General features: G+C 47.7%; 1 protein-coding gene across 1 annotated transcript; it reads left to right on the top strand.

Moving 5' to 3' along the window:
• Positions 1-890: 890 nt before the first annotated feature.
• BOK (BCL2 family apoptosis regulator BOK) lies at positions 891-17,444 on the top strand (the record flags this gene model as incomplete). Its single annotated transcript, XM_082288091.1, has 4 exons — positions 891-1,199; positions 5,062-5,190; positions 12,379-12,542; positions 17,319-17,444. Exons 1-4 carry the CDS (start codon positions 977-979, stop codon positions 17,442-17,444), a joined length of 642 nt encoding a protein of 213 aa, XP_082144217.1. The 5' UTR covers positions 891-976.
• Positions 17,445-18,311: the final 867 nt, after the last annotated feature.

Here is an 18,311-nt window from a genome sequence, read left to right as displayed (position 1 = left end):
TGGCTGTATTTTGTTTGAAAATCGTCATTGTAAGTAGATGTTGGAAACTGCAGACTGAAAAAATGCATTTATTAACATCTGAATAAAGACTGGTCTGACTCTGACTTCAAAAGCAGCACTGGGTTAAAAACTCAGATCAGCAGATGAATTCAGGTGCCTCTGAAGAAATTTTGACGTTTCCCTTTAGGCATTCATAGCATAAAGCTTTTTAAAAATCTACTTTTCTGTTTTGCTCTCTCTGCTATTGCTAGATGTTTTCAAGAAGTAGTATGCACATTGCTTTGGGAAAAAGCGTGGCACAACCAAAACCTAAACTGAGAGTATGGTAAAGTGTCTCCATCAAGACATTTCAAATGCTCCCATATCCCTGTTCTTGCAACAGTGCCATTTCTTCAGAAAGATCCATAACCTACTGAGCTGGAATGTCTGTTGACATCTGGTTGAGGTTACTGTAACTGGTATTTGGGGTTCTTTTTTTTTTCCAGTTTAATTGAAACAAGCTGAGATTGTCTGCACATTCTATGAAGTGTTTCCATGCTCTGACTGTCTAGCCTCTCTGAGGGGTAATTCTAGAACTGCCAGATATGAATGGGAAAAGAGGAAAAACCTTGAGAGTTCAAAACTGCAGCCCTTCTGTGGACCATGCTGCCAGGGATAGTCAGTGGCTGAAAGGCTCAAGACTTTGCCCCTTGTCTGTAAGACAGACCGAGACAAATGTTTTGCAAATCTGATACTACTGACTTTAGCATAACTGTATTTTTGAGCTTCTGATTTACATCTTTGCGATGCTAGAGGACTTACAGATGCTTTTATTTACCAGCTAAAATGAAAAACTGGCCTGTGGAGAAGAGCTGCTGGGAGTTCTGACAGACCTTGAGGACAGAGGATTACTAGACAACTCCTGCAGATTCTCATCGAAGGCATTGCCTCAGCCTTCCAGTCAGTGCATGCAGAGGTGTGGGTTCAGCAGCTGAGGATGGAAGTGCTACGTCGTTCCTCAGTCTTTGCTGCAGAGGTGATGGAGGTTTTTGACAGGTCTCCCACTGACAAAGAGCTCGTGTCCCAAGCCAAGGCTCTCTGCAGAGACTACATAAACTCAAGGCTGATTCAAGCAGGTGTCAGCTGGAGCAAACCTGAGTACAACACCCCAGTGCCTGGGGGTAAGCTGGCCGAGGTGTCCACCATACTGCTACGACTAGGTGAGTCCTGCTGGGATGGGGGAACTCAGATTGTATGGAGCAATTCGGACCAGACTAAGGTTTCTGGAAGAGGCTTTTCATGTGATGATACAGAGATTCTTCTTCCCTGCTTTTGGCATTTAGTTTTGGTTTAGGTGATCTTCCCTAAACAGTTCCTTTGCTTGAGTTTCCTCAGTCTCTTTGAGCTCAGCACAGGGTTTCTGCAAAGCTGCCCTTTTTCTGAGGACTTGCAACAGCTCAAAATCACAATGCGGTCCAAGAAAGCAGCAAACTGATTCTGTGTGCACAGGTCTCCACCTGTGTAACAATTCTCATGGTACTTAGAGCAGTTTTTCTCAGCTGGGCATTTTAACTGGTCTTGCAGTGTTTTCTCCAGATGTGACTTGATTGCCACAATGCATCTGGCATCTTTAAGGCCACTGCTACTGCTGGACTTGGGCTTCAGCAGTAGCTCACCCAGCTTTAATTTGGGGGTAGTTGCTTAGAAAATGTGTTGTTGGAGATTTTATAAAAGCTGCTTTTAAATGACAGTGTGTTTAATTGTCCTTTAACTGTCTACCTTAGTCATTCAGCAAGAGCTAAGTTTTCTTGCTTTTTGCTGGAGCAGGAAGGAGTTGGTTGATGTTGTTTGGCACACACTTCCATTCAGTGCCACCCTCACAGCACAGCAACTCTGGGGGCTTCAGGGAGAGCAATTTGAAGGTCATGCCTGGAGGCTGTGACATGAAGACATGCTCTAGAGCTTGTACCAGGAGCACCCTCTAAATGTTGACAGTTGCCTGGCCTTTTGTTTCAGGTTGTGTAGCATCCTGTGTGCTCAAGTCTAGCTGTTTGTCTTTTGGGAACACTACATCCTTGTTCTTGGAAGTTGTTTCCAACATCCCTCTTCACCTGCAGGCTGGTATATTAGTTCACATCTGGCTTGGAAACTACCACCAGCATTTGCATCTGATTTAATTACATCAGAGTTCAAACAGGTGTGGTGAAGTAACCATTAGCTGGGCCTAACAAAGTCAGGACCAGGGCTGGTGTCCCTACTTTCTCCCCTTTCTACCTGTTTGATATTATCCCAAGTTTCTTTTTCTTTTTAAGGCACAGCTGTGTTTCTTTTAACTGACTTTTTTTTTTTAATTCATTCTTTTTCACTTTTTCTCTTCTATGCTGACTTAACTTCTGTTTTTGTTTCCAGTGGTTGTTTGGTCTTTGGGGGAATTTTTTTGTTCTTCTGTCAATCTCACTGTCTATTTGTATTCCCTTTCTTCTCCACCTGGATTGGGGGTTGAGATTTATTTGCTTTCAACTCAAGCTTCTGTGGGCGGCCAGGAACATGTTAAAGGGCAAGCAGGTGGCGCACTGGATCTGAAGGCGTCTCCTGGATGACTCTCCTGTTACTTATCCATGTGCAGATGGAAAGATTTGGCTGATAGTCCCAGGAACTTGGTGCCTTCTCTGAGCAAATCTGTTTGGAGAGCACCATGTGGTACCCATGCAACCAGAAAGGTGAGCAGTCCTCCTGATTAAGATGAAGAGTAGTTTCTGTCCTGTTTCTTTTTTCCACTTGCTACATGGCCCATCCCTTTCTTTTCCCCTTTGATGCTCTAACCAGCACAAGGCCAGCTGCTATCCAGCCACCTGCCAGCAATGGTAATCCTTAGCCACTTCCTGAGCAGTGCAACAAGCCAGACCAGTTTTTTCCTTCATGATAGTGCTGAGAAGCCTGTGGAGATGGGAAGTTGGAGTATTTCCTAGCCCACTTGCACACAGAGAACTGCCTGGTGGGCCAGCAGAGGTCCTGGGCACAGGCGATGCAGTTGGAGGTCATAGGGAGGGAGACCCCATCAGCTCAGTGAGGCTTATCAGCTAATTAGGGCAATTAATGAGTCAGACATGGTAAAACCTAATGGTATAGCCAAATGAGGCACCCCAGGCCAACCTGCTGCGTGTGTCAGAGGCCTGGTTTATCTGAACTTGTATTTCCTCTGGCCAAGGCCCAGGGAGGTGCCCTTTGACCACTGCACTGATCTTCTCCACATGGGAACTCTGACTGCTGCCCTGCTAATTCCTCCATAATCACTGGAGGAAGGAGGAGAAGCCCCCAAATTGCTCTAAATGTTGCAAAGTTGGGTGTCAGAACAAGGGCACTGGAGCCCAGCGCCGGTGTATCATGTTGCAGGAGAGGTCCTGGGGCTGCTGGGGCAGGGAGGCTCTCTGAGCATGGGAATGCTTTCCTGTGCTTTCCTTCCCCGGATGCCCTGTGCCTTCCTGCAGAACAGGGCATATGTGCCTCCAACCAAACCCTGATCTCATCTGGGGCCTCCAGGCACTGCTTGTTAGAAGCTGTAGCAGTGGCAGGCTACCAAGGGCTGATCCCAGCCTCCTGTGCCTCCCTCTCAGCTAACCAGGGCTATCCCCATTTCCTTACCTTTAGCTGGAAGCCTGTGTGCTGCCTGTGAGGAGAAAACAGCTGTTGAACAGTCCAAGTAAGGTTTCCTCTTATCAGGGCTGACCATGTGTTGGCAGGTTTCCTCTTGCCATCAAAGAGGGACAATCCCACGCTCAGAAAGGGCTGAGAGAGCTCAGCTGTGGAATTCTATAGAGCTGGGTTTTGCCCGTGCTGAGTGCCAGATAAATGAATTAAGGATCAGTAGCTAATGACTCTATAACAATCTCCTGATTGCAGTGGCATCTTCCTTTTTGCCTCTCATATAAATGAAATTTTGAGGATCATCAGTTGCCCTCTGGCTGGGCCAAGTCACCTGGGTCTTGCTGTGGGATATAAAGGGGATATAAAGCTGTTGGGATAGCTCTTCCTCTTCCTGGAGCACCCTTGTGTGGGAGAAGAGCACAGCATGTCCTAAAGCTAAGCCAAAAAGGGCTCTCCATGCACAAAGGGCCTTGGTGCCATGCGGTGTTTGCATTGTTTCATGCTCCTACAGCAGCTGTGCAACCATCATTAAATATCCATGAACCTCTACAGAGAGAGAAATCCCTTGGAAACCAGGCTTTATTAATTCTACTACTCAACAACGGTTTTATTTTGCTACAAAGGAAAAGCTTTACTGTTGTTTCCCAAGCTTCATAGCTCAGTGCTTTAGGAGGAGGTTCTCTGCTTATCCTTGGTATTTTTGTCTTGGTCTTCAAGCTGGCCTAACACCTCCAGCCATTTCCCAGCTGGGCAGAAAGCACTCTGGAGGTGAAAGCACATATCTGTGTCTCAGATATCTTACTGCTGAGCAGTCAGCCATGCAAACCATTTGGAGGAGAGAAAGAACTCCAGATTGACTCTCAAGTGCCTGTGTGAGCATAAAATAGCTGAAAGTCTCTTTGTTTAATTAATGTTGTGCAGCTCTGGGTGGATCCTTGGCTTTCATCAGCCTTCAGCATTCTTGAGTCGCTCTCATGCACTTCAGGCATTTTTGTACAAGCCCGATGGGGTGCTGAGGAAGGGCGTATCTCTCAAAAGCTCACATGGATGTACATGCCTCCTTCTCACTTCTGAAATAAAATGGCATGGCTTTGCTTATCTGAGGCCTGTCTCCTGTGTTGGAGGAAAGGCAGGCAGCCAGCCTGGGAACAGCACTTATATCAGGGATTGCTGCAGCCACACCAGGGGTACAGGGCCACTGCCTGCCTCTGCTTCCTTTAGGAGTCCCAGGCCCAGGGCATATTGGGAAAGAGGGTGCAGGTGATAGGGAATTGCATCTAAACCACCCTAAGCACCTGCTGCCTGCTTAAACTCAGGTGGAGCTGGGGTTCAGCCTCTTTGGCTGAAGGCATCCCTTGAGTGGCCCAACCATAACTCCTCCATGGTGAGAGCAGGACTTGGTGCTGTGTGTGCTGACTCCTGGCTGTTTGTTTCCAGGGGATGAGCTGGAGTACATTCGCCCCAATGTCTACCGGAATATCGCCCGCCAGCTGAACATCTCGCTGCACTCGGAGACGGTGGTGTCGGATGCTTTCCTGGCAGTGGCTGCACAGATTTTCACTGCAGGTACAGTGCCCAGACAGATCCACAAACAGGGCTGGGTGGGAGGAACAGGATGGAGCCACCTCTCTCGGAGAAGGCGTGTTTCTGGGATAGCCTGGAAGGTGGGGCCTGGTTTCTCAACCTGTGGGCTGTGGGCAGTTTGGCAGTGTGCCGTGCTTTAATGATTTAATGAGAGCTCCTCTCTGCTGTCTTCTGGCTGGGAGATGTCCTGGGTTGTAATATCCTCGTGTAGGTTCTGTCTCGTTCTAGAAGGCACCTCCTGCCCTTCCTTGTTAGGAGCTGGTTGTTGCCTCATTGCATGGGGAGGTCACTCATTCCAAGCTTCTTTGCTCACCATTGGCAACTGCAGAAGATTCATTGCATGGGAGTCTCCCTTATTCCAGCTCATGCTGCTGATGCTGGGAGCCAGAATCATAGCTCAGGGTGCTGCTGATGCTGGGAGCCAGAATCATAGTTCAGAGGAAAGAGGCTCTTATTGAGCAAAGGAAACCAGATACTCGAGTTCAGTCTGAGTTTTCATGCCAATTACCAAGTTTGTTAAGAAAACAGCTACAGTCTGACACTACAGTGCTTAGACAGCTTGGGGAGCCCCACCAGTCACTTACAATGCCTTTCCAGCAAGGAAGCAGGGGATTTTGACCCTTTTTTGCTGGAGAGGTTTTCTCATTAATCTTTTACATGTCTGTCTTCCGCATTCTGGTCTGGTTTTGAGTCTTCACACTGTACCTCTGTCTGTGCTCGCTTCCTGTCCACACTGTCTACAGGTCTTGACTAAGCCCAAAACTGCCCTGAGCATCCTGTTTCAATGCCTCTTCTTTCAGTGAAGAAATTTTTACTAATACCCAATCTAAACACCACCTGGTGCAATTTGGGGCCATTTCCTTTTGTCCCATGGCTGGGAGAAGAGACTATGGTAAGGCTCAAGGTGTATTTTGTTCCCCTGTTTCCAAATGACTCATTAGTTATTCAGGGTGAGGAGAGCCCATCTGTGTGGAAACAAGCACTGCAGAGCCCTGATCTGCTTTTGATGGTAAAGGATCTGCAACAGCATCATCTCTGTGATGTTACCACTGATTCTCGTGTGTGGTCCAAAGCTGCCTTTGCAGGTAGCAAGAGAGTTTCCCCTGACTTGAACAGGCTTTGATTTGGGGCCTGGCTGAGCTGACATTTACCTCAGGTGTTCAAACAAATGCCAGAAGGAAGAGGTCACTTGGTGGAGAAACAGAAGTGGAAAAGGGAGAGGTGTTTTCCTTCCTTAAAGCAAGCAGTTCTGTCCTGTTGGTAAGAGCTGCTAGGCATGAGGGCTTTTTTGAAACCTTTCAGCCTGTTTTTTACTGGGTTTGGTTTTTAATCAAGAGTGTGTGGGCTGCAGTGAACCCTGTGTAACAGGAATGTAGGGTTAATGCTTTCTGAGGAGAAAGCACTTTCCCCGCAGGAGCAAATGGATGTAGATGGCACCAAGCTAAGTGGTGCTGTTGACACACCTGAAGGATGGGATGACATCCAGAGGGACCTGGACAAGCTTGAGAAGTGACCCATGGGAATCTCATGAGGTTAAACAAGGCCAAGTGCTAATGATGCATCTTGGTCAGGGCAACCACTGGGATATATCCAGGCTCGGATGAGCAGGTCAAGAACAACCCTGGGAGAAGGACTTGGGGGTGCTGGTGGGTGAGAGCTGGACATGCCCCAGTCCTGTGTACTGGGACCCAGAAACCACCCATGTGCTGGGCTGATCCCCCAGTGTGGGCAGCAGGGGAGGGGGAGATTCTGCCCCACTTAGAGCTGCCTCCAGCCTGAGGGTACCAGCACAGAAAGGACATGGAGGTGCTGGAGTGAGTCCAGAGGAGGCACCAGGATGATCAGAGGAGGGATGGAGCAGCTTTGCTGAGAGGAAAAGCTGAGAGCTGGGGTTGTTCAGCCTGGAGAAGAGAAGCTCCAGGTGACCTAACTGTGGCCTTCAAGTCCCTGAAGGAGCCAACAAGGAAGTTGGAGAGAGACTATTTACAAGGGACTGGAGAGACAGGACAAGGGGGAATGGCTTCATACTAACAGGTAGTAGGTTTAGATTAGATATTAGGAAGAAATTCTTCCCTAGGAGAGTGAGACCCTGGCAGAGGTTGCTCAGAGAAACTGTGGCTGCCTCCTCCCTGGAAGTGTCCAAGCTCAGGTTGGATGGGGCTTGGAGCAACCTGGGATAATGGAAGGTGTCCCTGCCTGTCAGAGACTGGAAAAAGTAATCTTGTTTTGAGACACCTTAGGATGCATGGGAGGGGGTGGGCCAGGCCTTGCTCTGGTGAGGTGGTGCCCTGCCCCCTGTGCCCCCCAACCCTGCAGTGTCTGTCAGCCACGGCACACTGAAGGCAGCCCCCCAGTGTTGCCTTCCCCAGTCCCTGAGTGGCTGAGAGACTGCAAGTCCCTCTTGGGAGGAAGGCCCAGGATGGGCCAAAGCTTTAAGAAGCCTGACCATGAGGCAAGCACATTGTCCTTTAACCCTACCTTCATCTTGGAGTTTTACATCACTGGAGCCCAGGAGTTAGTAGCTATATGTCTGTTTTCCTATATCTTTCCTGTCTTTCTGTTTTTCTCCCTTTCTTCTTCTCTCTTCTCATGGAATACGATATTGAATGGGTTTAAAGGTTTTCTATGTTTGGTGGGCTAAGTCTATGCAGTGGTAAGTGATGTTATGTTGTGTTTACTCTTTTGCCAATGTTCCTTAATTTTCTATAGTTTGCCAGTCAATTTTTGTGTGTTTTTTACCTCTCGAGAATATCTGGTTGGGATTTTCTCCTTTGCATCTACCCAGAGCAAAACCTGGAATTAAGTGACTGAGGTGTAACACTGCCCATGACAGGGGATTGGAATGAGATGTGCTTTGAGTTCCCTCCCAACCCAGACCATTCTGGGTTTCTCTGAAATGCTGTTAGAAATGCATCCTGCTGCTCCCTCATCACTTAGGCCTTATGACTTGAGCTTCCTGCCTTGTGCACACCCCCTCAGCTTTTCTCTCCACCAGAGTATATTGTGTCTGGCTGTATTCTCCCAGCTGTGGAAGTGTAGCAGTGGATCGTGTTTCTTTAAGGTCTGATTTGTGAGTGAGACTTTGATGCTGAGTGGAGCAGAGGGAAGTTTATTTGAATAACCTCGGGTGGTGTGGTGCCCTGAGACTGCACAGCCGTGTCTCATGGCTTCTTCATCTCTCCCCTGGGGCAGAAAAGCTCATATGAGCAGGAATACTTTCAAGAGCATTCCTCTCCTGCTAATTCATTTTACCCTGGGCTCAGCAATGTTTACATACCTTCAGCTCCATGGCTGGCCTAGAGAATGCAACTTATATTTCTTATTTTTTATAATGCCTTCTAAGCAGCCCTTGTTTTTCCCTTAACTTTTTCCATATCCTTCTGTTCCATGTCTGTGAGCAGAGCTTTCTCTCTTTTGACCATTCCTTTTTGGACCAGCTTTCCATTCCCTGTTGTTGTTAGCTCCTGTGCACGTTAATCCACGCAGTGGGAAGCTGTGAATGGATTGTCTTGCTTGGTGATGAGTGCCCATTTCACCCGGTGTGGATGACAGCCAGGCCTGTTGAGGAATTTGGAGCAAGATGTGTTTTTGCTTCTCATATGCACTGGCCAGACACAATTCCAGCTTATGCTGAGAGATGCATCACACTAGTGTCACTTTGAACCCGGCCTGGACGGCATGGGGGACAGAGGCACTGTCCTCTCAGTAGATTGTGCTCCTCTGCCCCTGCCAAGGGAGTACTTGAGAGAAAAGTTGATGGAGCTGGTCCTGGGAAAGTGCAGAGGAGGGCTGCTGGGGCATGTTCCCCTGCCCTCTCCTGCCTGGGGCTGAATGGTTGCTGGAGCCCTCCTGGGCAGGGGGCCCAGCCACAAGCACAGCCCAGGTGTTGGAGATGCCTGCTCTTCCCTTGCTTCCTGCAATGTCTAATGAGAGCAAGAGCATAAGCTGTGCCCTGCTGTTGTGAGTGAGAAGCCCAGCCTGCTGTCTCCATCTTCTGCCTCCAGCAGTGGCAAGAGGACTTCAGACAAATGGAAATCAGGAAGGGATTTCCTCCTGTCCTGCCCCCATGGACCGGCTCTGCTAGTAACAGGAAGGGCAGACTGAAGGATTGGTTTGACCCTTATGGGCATGCTCTGGAAAGAGGATGTGACCCCTGAGCCCTCCACATCCATTACCATTATAAGCATTAACCAAGAGCTCGTTCTCTTTCTGCTGTCCAGTGAAAGGGAGAGGGGTTCTCTCCCTGTGCCAGGGAAGCACTTACCTCGTGCAAGTCCTGCAGCAGGTACCACTATGGAACAATCTTGGCAGGGAAGCTGGAGCTGAAGGGCTTCCTCTCCATCCTCTCTGGACTGATGTGCCATGGAGCAAACTGCTTTCCTGTGTACTGGGGAAGTCATTGGTCTCTTGAGCCTTTATTTTTCACAGGTTGTAGATATACTTTTCTTCTGTTGGAAAGAGAAACTTGGGTTCAAAACAAAGTTAACCAAGACTGGAGCTGTCTTTCTGTACCAGAGTGACTTCAGTCGTGTCAGTGTTCATTATTGCCATGTAAGTATCTCAGAGTTAATGGACTTGCTTCAGATATTTAAAGAGTGCTGTCAGTAAAAGCTTGGGAATAAGCCAGTGAACTCCTCCCTGGAATTTTGGGTAACTTTTGTTATGTAACTCAAGATGCAAGGAACCATATTTCTGCAGGGATGGAGAACTGTAAAACTGACTTATACCAAAGCTGAATATAAGCCAGCTGAGGCTCTAGTCCTGGAGATAGATACCATCAGCAAGGAGTGTAACCCTGTAAAGCTTCTTTCGTTAGGTAGAACTGTATTGACCTGCACTCGGACAGCCTCTTTCTTGCAGGGAGAACCCCTCTGTCTAGTCCTCTGTGGTTTCATAGACTCTTCCTGGCTCGTTCTGCTGGCTGTCATGGTGACACACAAAGTGAGAAAGGCAGATAAATAGTGTGAATGCCAAACAGGCAGTGAACTTCCTGAGTGACAGCGCTGGTGTCGGGGACACCGCAGGGTCTGCTCAGCAAATAAAACCAGAAGAACACTCACTTCAGCTGCATTAATAACTTCCTCTGATCTCGGGGATGGTTCTGCAGAAGGTCAGAGTATCACAGAGGATTTGAGCTAATGCTGTTACTGTTGCTGCAGAGCCTCACAAAGGGTTCATCTGCAGATTTTGATCTTACATTAGTCATGAAAAATGGGGCTTTTTTTGTAACACTGAATGGATTTTCTTCAGTCTAAAAAGGTATTCCTGTGGCTGACATTTGAAGAGTTCCTCTAAAGTTTAGTTCTTTTATTTAAGGAAAAGAAAAGCAAGCAATTCCTAAAAGTGTTAGTGTGAGTGTCTCTTTTGAAGCACCAAGTGTAAGAATTGTGGAAATGCTCTGAAATCTGCATGTTTTCCAGAGAAATATTCTCACTGTTCTCATTCTGCTGCAGTGAGAAGAGCTGTGTGGAGGCTGGAGCTCCATCCCAGAGTTGGTTCAGGCTACCTGGGGATCTGAGAGTGCAATGAAGGAAAAAGGGAGACTCTTTACCCCATGTAAATTGTATTTTTGCTTGCTGAGCACATCCAGTTTTCTAATGGTGTGTTTAACCCCTCCTGATCCATAGATCAAGGCATTGCACAGATCTTTCCATCCTCTCACCTGTTTTCTTTCTTGCTGCGACCCTGCAAGAACAGTTTAGTGTGGTTTTTAAATATTAGAACTTCACCAGGCTTCTGGCTCTGTTTGGGAGAGACTTTGGACAGATTCCATAGAGGCCTAACACTGTAAAACACTTGGCAGTGTGCTTGATAAATATGGCTATTGCAGGTAATAAAGTACAGGGGGGATGTGCCATTGTGCAGTGGTAGTTCTGCACGGGAGCGAAAGGGTTGTGTTTCCAGGTCACTGGTCCTGATAAAAGCCTGATGAGGGGCAGCTGACTGCAATGTTTGAGCATGAAGGATTTATGCCCAGTGGTGTTGGTAAGGCTCTGGGGAGCCCTCGGGAGGTTGGCTGGTACCTAGAGCTGAGCTCCCGCGCTTCTCGTTAATGCTAACAGGAAGATGACTACTGCTGGGACAACTTCCATGGAGCTCTTGCTGCAGGCAGGTCAGCCTGGCAGGAAGGCTGTCTTCTGGGAGATTAGATAACTGTCTGACTCCACCCCTGCACTGTCTTCAGTGGGCTAGCATAGGCAATGTTAAGTAGACAGAGAGGCCAAATCCTTGAAGCTACCTGTTTTTGGGTGGAGACTAAGGCCTAGTCCTTACATTGAAGAGGACACCTGCCCTCCTGAGTGCAAGTGGATGGGTAGGCACTTGGCACTCTGGTGAGCAGCGACAGGACCCAAGGGAATGGCAGGGAGCTGTGTCATGGGGGTTAGAACGGATATTAGGAAAAGATTCTTCCCCAGACAGTGGTTGGGCACTGAACAGGCTCCCTAGGGAATGTCATGGCCCCAGGCCTGCCAGAGCTCCAGGAGCCTTTGGACAGCGCTCTCCGGCACAGGGTGGGATTGTTGGGGTGTCTGTGCAGGGCCAGGAGCTGGTCTCAGTGATCCTTGTGGGTCCATCCAGCTCAGGATTCTATGACTCCTCTATTCCAACTATGATTCTATAAACCCTCTTGGCCCTGTAGCTTTGCCTCCCTTTGTTGCTTTTGTGCCATGATAGAACTGAAGATGCTTATCTTGTATGCTTTGAGTGTCACATTGGAACAGTGATTAGAAAAAACCAGGAATGCTTTGTCTAAGGGTGTTTAAGTTTTCTGTTGAAGACAAAAACCCCAGGTTGTTCAAACTATTTGAATTTTATCACCTGGGCAGCATGTGCATGGCTGAGAGCCAATGGCAATACAAAACATGGTGGGGCACATCTTCCCAATCCCGATGGTGCCTTTGGGCTGCTTCCTCCAAAGCTGTGCAGCCAGTGCTGAGAGGCAATTAAACCACACTAAGCTCAGATTATTTCATTCCGCTTCTCTATGTGGAAAGTCTTCCCCAATTCTGCTCCTCTAGTATTTCTTTTCCCCCGTGTGGAGAACACCCAGAACTGTGGCTGTACGTGGGCAGCACAGGCACATGTAAGGAAGCAGAGTCATTTCCTTTGATTATTCAAGACTGAACTGAGTGTGTGTGTAAATATGAATGACCTTTATTCTTTTCACAGGCATAACGTGGGGCAAGGTGGTGTCTCTCTATGCTGTGGCAGCTGGGCTGGCAGTGGACTGCGTGCGGCACGGGCAGCCAGCCATGGTTCACACCATCGTTGACTGCCTGGGAGAGTTTGTCCGCAAGACCTTGGTGACATGGCTGAAAAGGAGAGGAGGCTGGGTAAGAAATGCTGTCTCATCAAACTTGTTTCTGCATGTCCAGACTAGAAAATATCCCAGTTAATGCAAGTGAGAGTGCACTCCCTGAAGCTTTATGCAGAAAGAGGCTGTGTGAGATTCTCTTCCACTGTGCTACGGCCATCTCTGTCCTACTTACACCTGTGCTAGACTTAGATAACTCTGTTACTGCCTTGTGCTCCCATCCTCAAAAACATCAGTTATTCCTGTCCTCAGCTTCCTGCATAGCTGTGCCATAATAATTCAGTCCTGACCCACCAGCACCTGTTGTGTTCCTGATCTTCTCCAGAGCTAGCAGCCAGTCATAGTGGGACACTGTAGGGGTAATTCCTGTGAGGCACTGGCACAGGTTGCCCAGAGAAACTGTGGTTGCCCCATCCCTGCAAGTGTTCCAGGCAGGGGATGAGACTGGATGATCTTGAAGGTCTCTTTCAACCCAAACCATTCTTTGAGATTCTGTGATACTCTTGGCTGGCTGTTTTCTAGAAACTGGCAAAAAATGAAGCCTGCCAACTTAATTCTCATCTCACCTCTGAGCATCGGATTTCTTTGGTCTCTCTATACCCACTGTGAGCATTGGTTCCTGTGGAGGATCGTTCATAGTAAGAACTTTATTTTGGTGCTGTGGCATAGCTATATGCCTTTCCAGTGACCTCCCCAGCAGACTGGAAGAACTGGCTGGCTGTGTTAGTGGCTGGCAACTGGGTGATATCCATATGTACCAGGTTCCATGTGCCTGTCTGCCAGGGGCACAGACAGTCCTTGGATCCTCTAGTGTGTTCCTGGGCAGATTCTTCTTGGGGAAAAATACTGCCCTGTGACACCACTGAATTCATGGGACATCTTGCTTCCCAAGGCATGCACTCTTTCCAAACTGAGCCACAGCAGCAAATTCCCTCTTTTCCAAGAGGTGAAATTTATTCCTGAGCTGTCAGGAAATGGTCAGGCTCCTCACCCACACAGATCTGGAGAGAGGGGGATGTCTTTTTCCAAACGGAGCATTGCTCCTTTGTGCTGAGACTTCCCAACTGTGTCAGTAGCTGGTTCAGGCACCTGATTTCTTCAGGAGTGAAGGCACCTTTTTTGGCAAAGAGCCACTGGGAAAGTATCATTGTTCTGATTTTGGATCCCTTGCACTTACTGAGTACCAATCCTACCTTAAATCATCCCTGTCCTCTCTAAAACTGTGACACCTCGGGGCCAGCTAACTCTGGGAACTGTTTGATTGGGCTAAAAGTAACCTTTGATTTGAATGCCCTGATCTGTTTCGTTTTGCATTCCAAAAATTAATTGTGCCAAGGCAGGTGAAGAGGATATCCTGGGATTAAGTAACACTGTTCCTGCCTGTGAATGCCAATCCCTGCCTCAGTATCATTTGAGGCTTACTTTAACTGCATACCTGTAGAGCTGCTTGAAATGTATTCTCTGAAACATTGTTGTTTTGGGGTTTTTTTTAAGATCTAGTTTCATTAAAACAGGAATGTTGCATAGGAACGCATCCCCTTCTGGTTTCCAAGCACTTTTTTCTTATTTTTGCTGAAACTTGTGTGCTCTGATAAGTGAGCATCTTATTTTAATTTTTATATTGCTTCATTAGAGTTCAAAACAGTGTTTGGATAGTTCCAAAAGGATACTTTTGTAAAATTTGTTGCATAGCGAACAAGCTGCAAAACCCATCCTCAGACCAGCTGTGGTTCTGTGCAGCTGAGGAGAAAAGTCCACCCCTGGCTCCTTCTGCCAGCCATCCCTCTTTAGATGGGCAGCATGTTCCTATTGGAGTTGCTGAATTTATGCTGATTGCTCTTGGGATCTGGCCCTAAGGAAGGGAAGCCAACTTCACTGCCCCCCATCAAGCACAAGACTGTGAAGGCTGCTGGGTTGTTCTGATACAGCCCATTTCCAACCCCCTTATCAGCAATTCTGGGCTGTGAAAAGGAAGTACTTTCCCTCTAGAAACGAGGGGATCCTTCAGTCTGGGGAAAGGCTGCTAATCCTCCTGCCATCTTGTGCTGTGCTTCCCCAAATGTTCTTCCTCTTGATCTAGGCACTGCAGCAAGGAATTTCCCAGCGTTGTTCACTCACGGGCCAGACCAAACAGCTCTTTGCTGGAATCCTCTCACCCACTGCCTGGCCTGGCTTGTGTTGGTTTGTCCTGGCATGCCATCCTTGTTCACATGGCCCCCATCTCTTATGCATCACCTTAGGCTGAGGCTGCCAAGAGTAACCCCCATGCCCTGAGCTGATCCAGAAAAGGCACCATGGAGACTTTGGAAAGGCATTTGAAATTCTCCATTCAGCAGCAGGTTCCCATGCTGCTTCCATAGGGTGGAGAAGACTGCAAAACCCAACCCAAACCTCACAGAAGGAACAAGAAAGAACCTTTGAGACATCATTTCTTCCTGGGAAGAGTTTGAAGCCTCACTAGTGGCTTTACAGTAGAACAGAAAGATTTAAACTTTTTTAGCAGCATTTGCTACAAAGCAGTGCATGTGACTTGAATTTGTTTGAAAAATTAACATAGAACATCAAACTGCCATTGCAACAATTTATCAGTGCCTGATAAGGCAAAAAGACGTAAGTAGCTTTGAAGTTTTCAATTCCACTGTCTTATCAGGTAGGCTTGATTTGGATAACAACAGCTAAGGCAATTGTTAAACAGCTGAGCAATTTTGCTTATTTAAGCAAGCCCCATACAAATTTTTAAGTGCTTCTGAGTGCAGCTCCTCTAGGTTAGAGCAGTGAGGTCATTGCCTTGGGGCAACATAGCAGGGCTTTAAGGAGTTCATGTTTTCTCATCTGGCAGTTAACCCTCTACAGCTGTAATCAACCCAGTGTGTGTATTTGGGCCTTGTACTGGCTCACGTGAGGCACTAAAGCCCATTAGAGCTTATGCTTCTCATGGGTCAGGTACCCTAATATATGTGTTCAGAGAGGTACCTGCAGGTCGTGACTCCTCTCAACTAAAGGGACAGTTGGACACAACTGTGTTTTAAACGTGACCCCATGCAGGTCACTAGAATTTGACAAGTTGAATCAGTTCAGGCTTTTTTCAGATGCAAATAGGCTGAGTGTGCTAAGCCATCGCTGGAAGTATTCAGGGAGACCCACCTTGCTTTCCTCCACAATACAGATGAGGTACCTGTAACCACCTGTACCACATTGCAGCATCTCCTGGTAACTACCTTGGCTCTGCTTGCTATGTTTGCTTGTGTTTTTTAGCTATAGGCAGCAGTATTTCCACACCTTGGTGCTGGCTCAGCTTTCTCCTGTCATCCTGTTTCTTCCCACCATTGTGTGCCTGTGTTCCTTCTTCCTGCAGTCTCTGCTTGTCAGTTGTTCATGGGCTCAGCTTCTCCTGATGCTCCCAGGAGATCAGCGCTGTGGCGAGGCGCACCTTGCCAGCCCTCCAGACACGGTGAACAAGGAACTGCTGGAACGTGTGGGAGGCTGCTGTCAGCAGAGCTTTGGTCTGGAGACGATGATGGGGGTGGTTAGTGTGGCTGTACTCACTAACCAGATTCTGGGATTTGTCCCTTCAACCCCCTTTTCCTTTCTTCTAGTGATGACCAAGGTTGGCCAGGCAAGGCTCGTGCATGTCGTGAGCACAGGCAGAAGGAATAGAGAAGATTATGGGAGCATTCATCGTCTCTCGTGTCCTGCTTTGGGGAGGAACACCTCAGGGTTGAGAGTCTGCCTTGTCTGTGCTTGGTCAATGAGAGACTTAGGTCAGAAGGCGAATTTGGAAGACTACTGAGCTAAGCTTATAAAGAAAAGGCTTTGGGGGCTGTGAACATTTGCCATCCTTGTGTGATTATGTGAGATTATTGTTCTCATTTGCCACCCAAAAGCTGTTTCTGAAAACCACGTGGGGTTGATGTGCTAATGGTGCACCCGCTGTTACACAACCACAGTCCACATCTTGTGCTAGACTGGAGTTTAACCACAACTCAGTTATATCACAGGCAAAGCTTTTTAATTCTGATTCCTGCACCAGAAAATACATTTTTCTCTCTACCTCTGTCCTGTTCACTTCACTCTCTTGATATTTTCCATTTTCTCCTTCCTATGCCAGATGAGAGCCTATCTCTATCAATTTGACAGTGGTTTTTTTTTGTTGCTGTTTTTGGGTTTTTTTAATCATTGCAGGCCAGCTTCTCTTCTTGTTAATACTTGAAACTGGCTGCCCAAGAGATCTTTAAATCTGGCCCACACGTCTGGGAGGCATCTCTGCTGGCATATGTATTTCCACAAACAAAGCTACAAAGCTTGCATTGCTTTAGGTTTAAATTGGGGGATGGCTTGCTTGAATGTCTTCCAAAGAAAGCATTCAGGCAAGAGAAAACGTACAAGCAACTTGAGCTGATATTTAACAGGACAACCTCTGGGAAGCATCTGGCTTTACAGAAGAGGATGGGAATGCTGATACTGCTAAGGCTTCCTAGAACTGTTGAACAGGGAAAGAAAGTTGTATTTAGTGATCCAAAATGGAAAGTGCTGGATAATCTTCCTGTAGCATTTCTTTCCCCAGGAGTGGCTGAAAAGGGGGACACTTAGCCTAATTGTTGGGGAGTTAGGAAAAGTGTATTTTGCAGGGCTCTTGAGCCTAATTTAATAACTTTCATTGTGTGGAAGTGTCAGAGCCAGCATCTGGTGCTGCAGCAGTGGTGGTGCAATGCCGTGGGTTGTGGGGCCGGGACAGCCTGCAGGAGTGGCTGATGTGGGCATTTCTCTCTGACCATCTCTCTTCCCTCCTCATTAGGCAGACATCACAAAATGTGTGGTGAATACTGACCCCAGCCTTCGCTCCCACTGGCTCGTGGCCGCTGTTTGCAGTTTTGGTCACTTCCTCAAGGCCATCTTCTTCGTCCTGCTGCCTGAGAGATGAGTCTGAGTTGCCAGGCACAACCCCCCTGCCCCATCTTCTCTCCCACTCCAGAAGCAACAAGAAATAACTGGAGAAGCAATTCCAGATTGGTAATGGCAGTCTCTGAAGAGGAGGAAGAGAAGAACTGGGACAAAATAAAAGGCTTGTTCTCCTCTCCCATCAACTGGGAGCAGATGATCAACCACAGTCTCCTATTTGCAGCCACACGAGCCTCTCTCACCATTAATCCTTCCAAGAATCTTGTTTCCCTGGGTAACTTGCATGTGTGGCCTAGGTGTTGCTGGTCCCTGGGCACGCTGATGGCAGCCACATGGAGCATGGGACTGTCAGATGGCTGCTCCTTATGGCTCTGTTGCATGCTTATGCTGGCACCAGGCAGAGGGGAGGAGGAAGGGAATATTATTTGAAATGGGATAAGAAAACAGGAGAGGGGAAGAGTCCCTCCTTCACTTCATGTGATTTCCCTTTCAGTCCTCAGACTTGCCTTGTGTTGATTCTTGTCGTTACATTTGTGCTTAAACTTCATCTCCTCCTTTAGCCCTAACTCACTTGCTGGGCTCTGCCCCAGCACAGCATGGTGGGTTTTTAACGAGATAAAACCAAACATTCTGTCAACAGATGCTTCTCCCTGACACATCTTGGAGATTGGTCTGAGTAGCTGTGTGAGGGGCAGGACAAGAGGGCAATGTATGTTTTGTTGATCCCTCTTGTTGGACTCACCCCAGTCAAACAGGAGAGCAAGGGGCAATGCTTTCAAGCAACAACTTGGGAGTGGAATTTCATCATGAAGAAAAATGTTTTCTCCACGGAGATTTTGTCAGAGCTAAGCATGTAAGTAGGAAAGGCTGGGAGCCGTGGGCAGAAAGA

This window comes from Coloeus monedula, assembly GCF_965178545.1.
Source record: "Coloeus monedula genome assembly, chromosome: 10".
Taxonomy (NCBI): Eukaryota; Metazoa; Chordata; class Aves; order Passeriformes; family Corvidae; genus Coloeus; species Coloeus monedula.
This window is presented reverse-complemented; position numbering and strand designations above follow the sequence as displayed.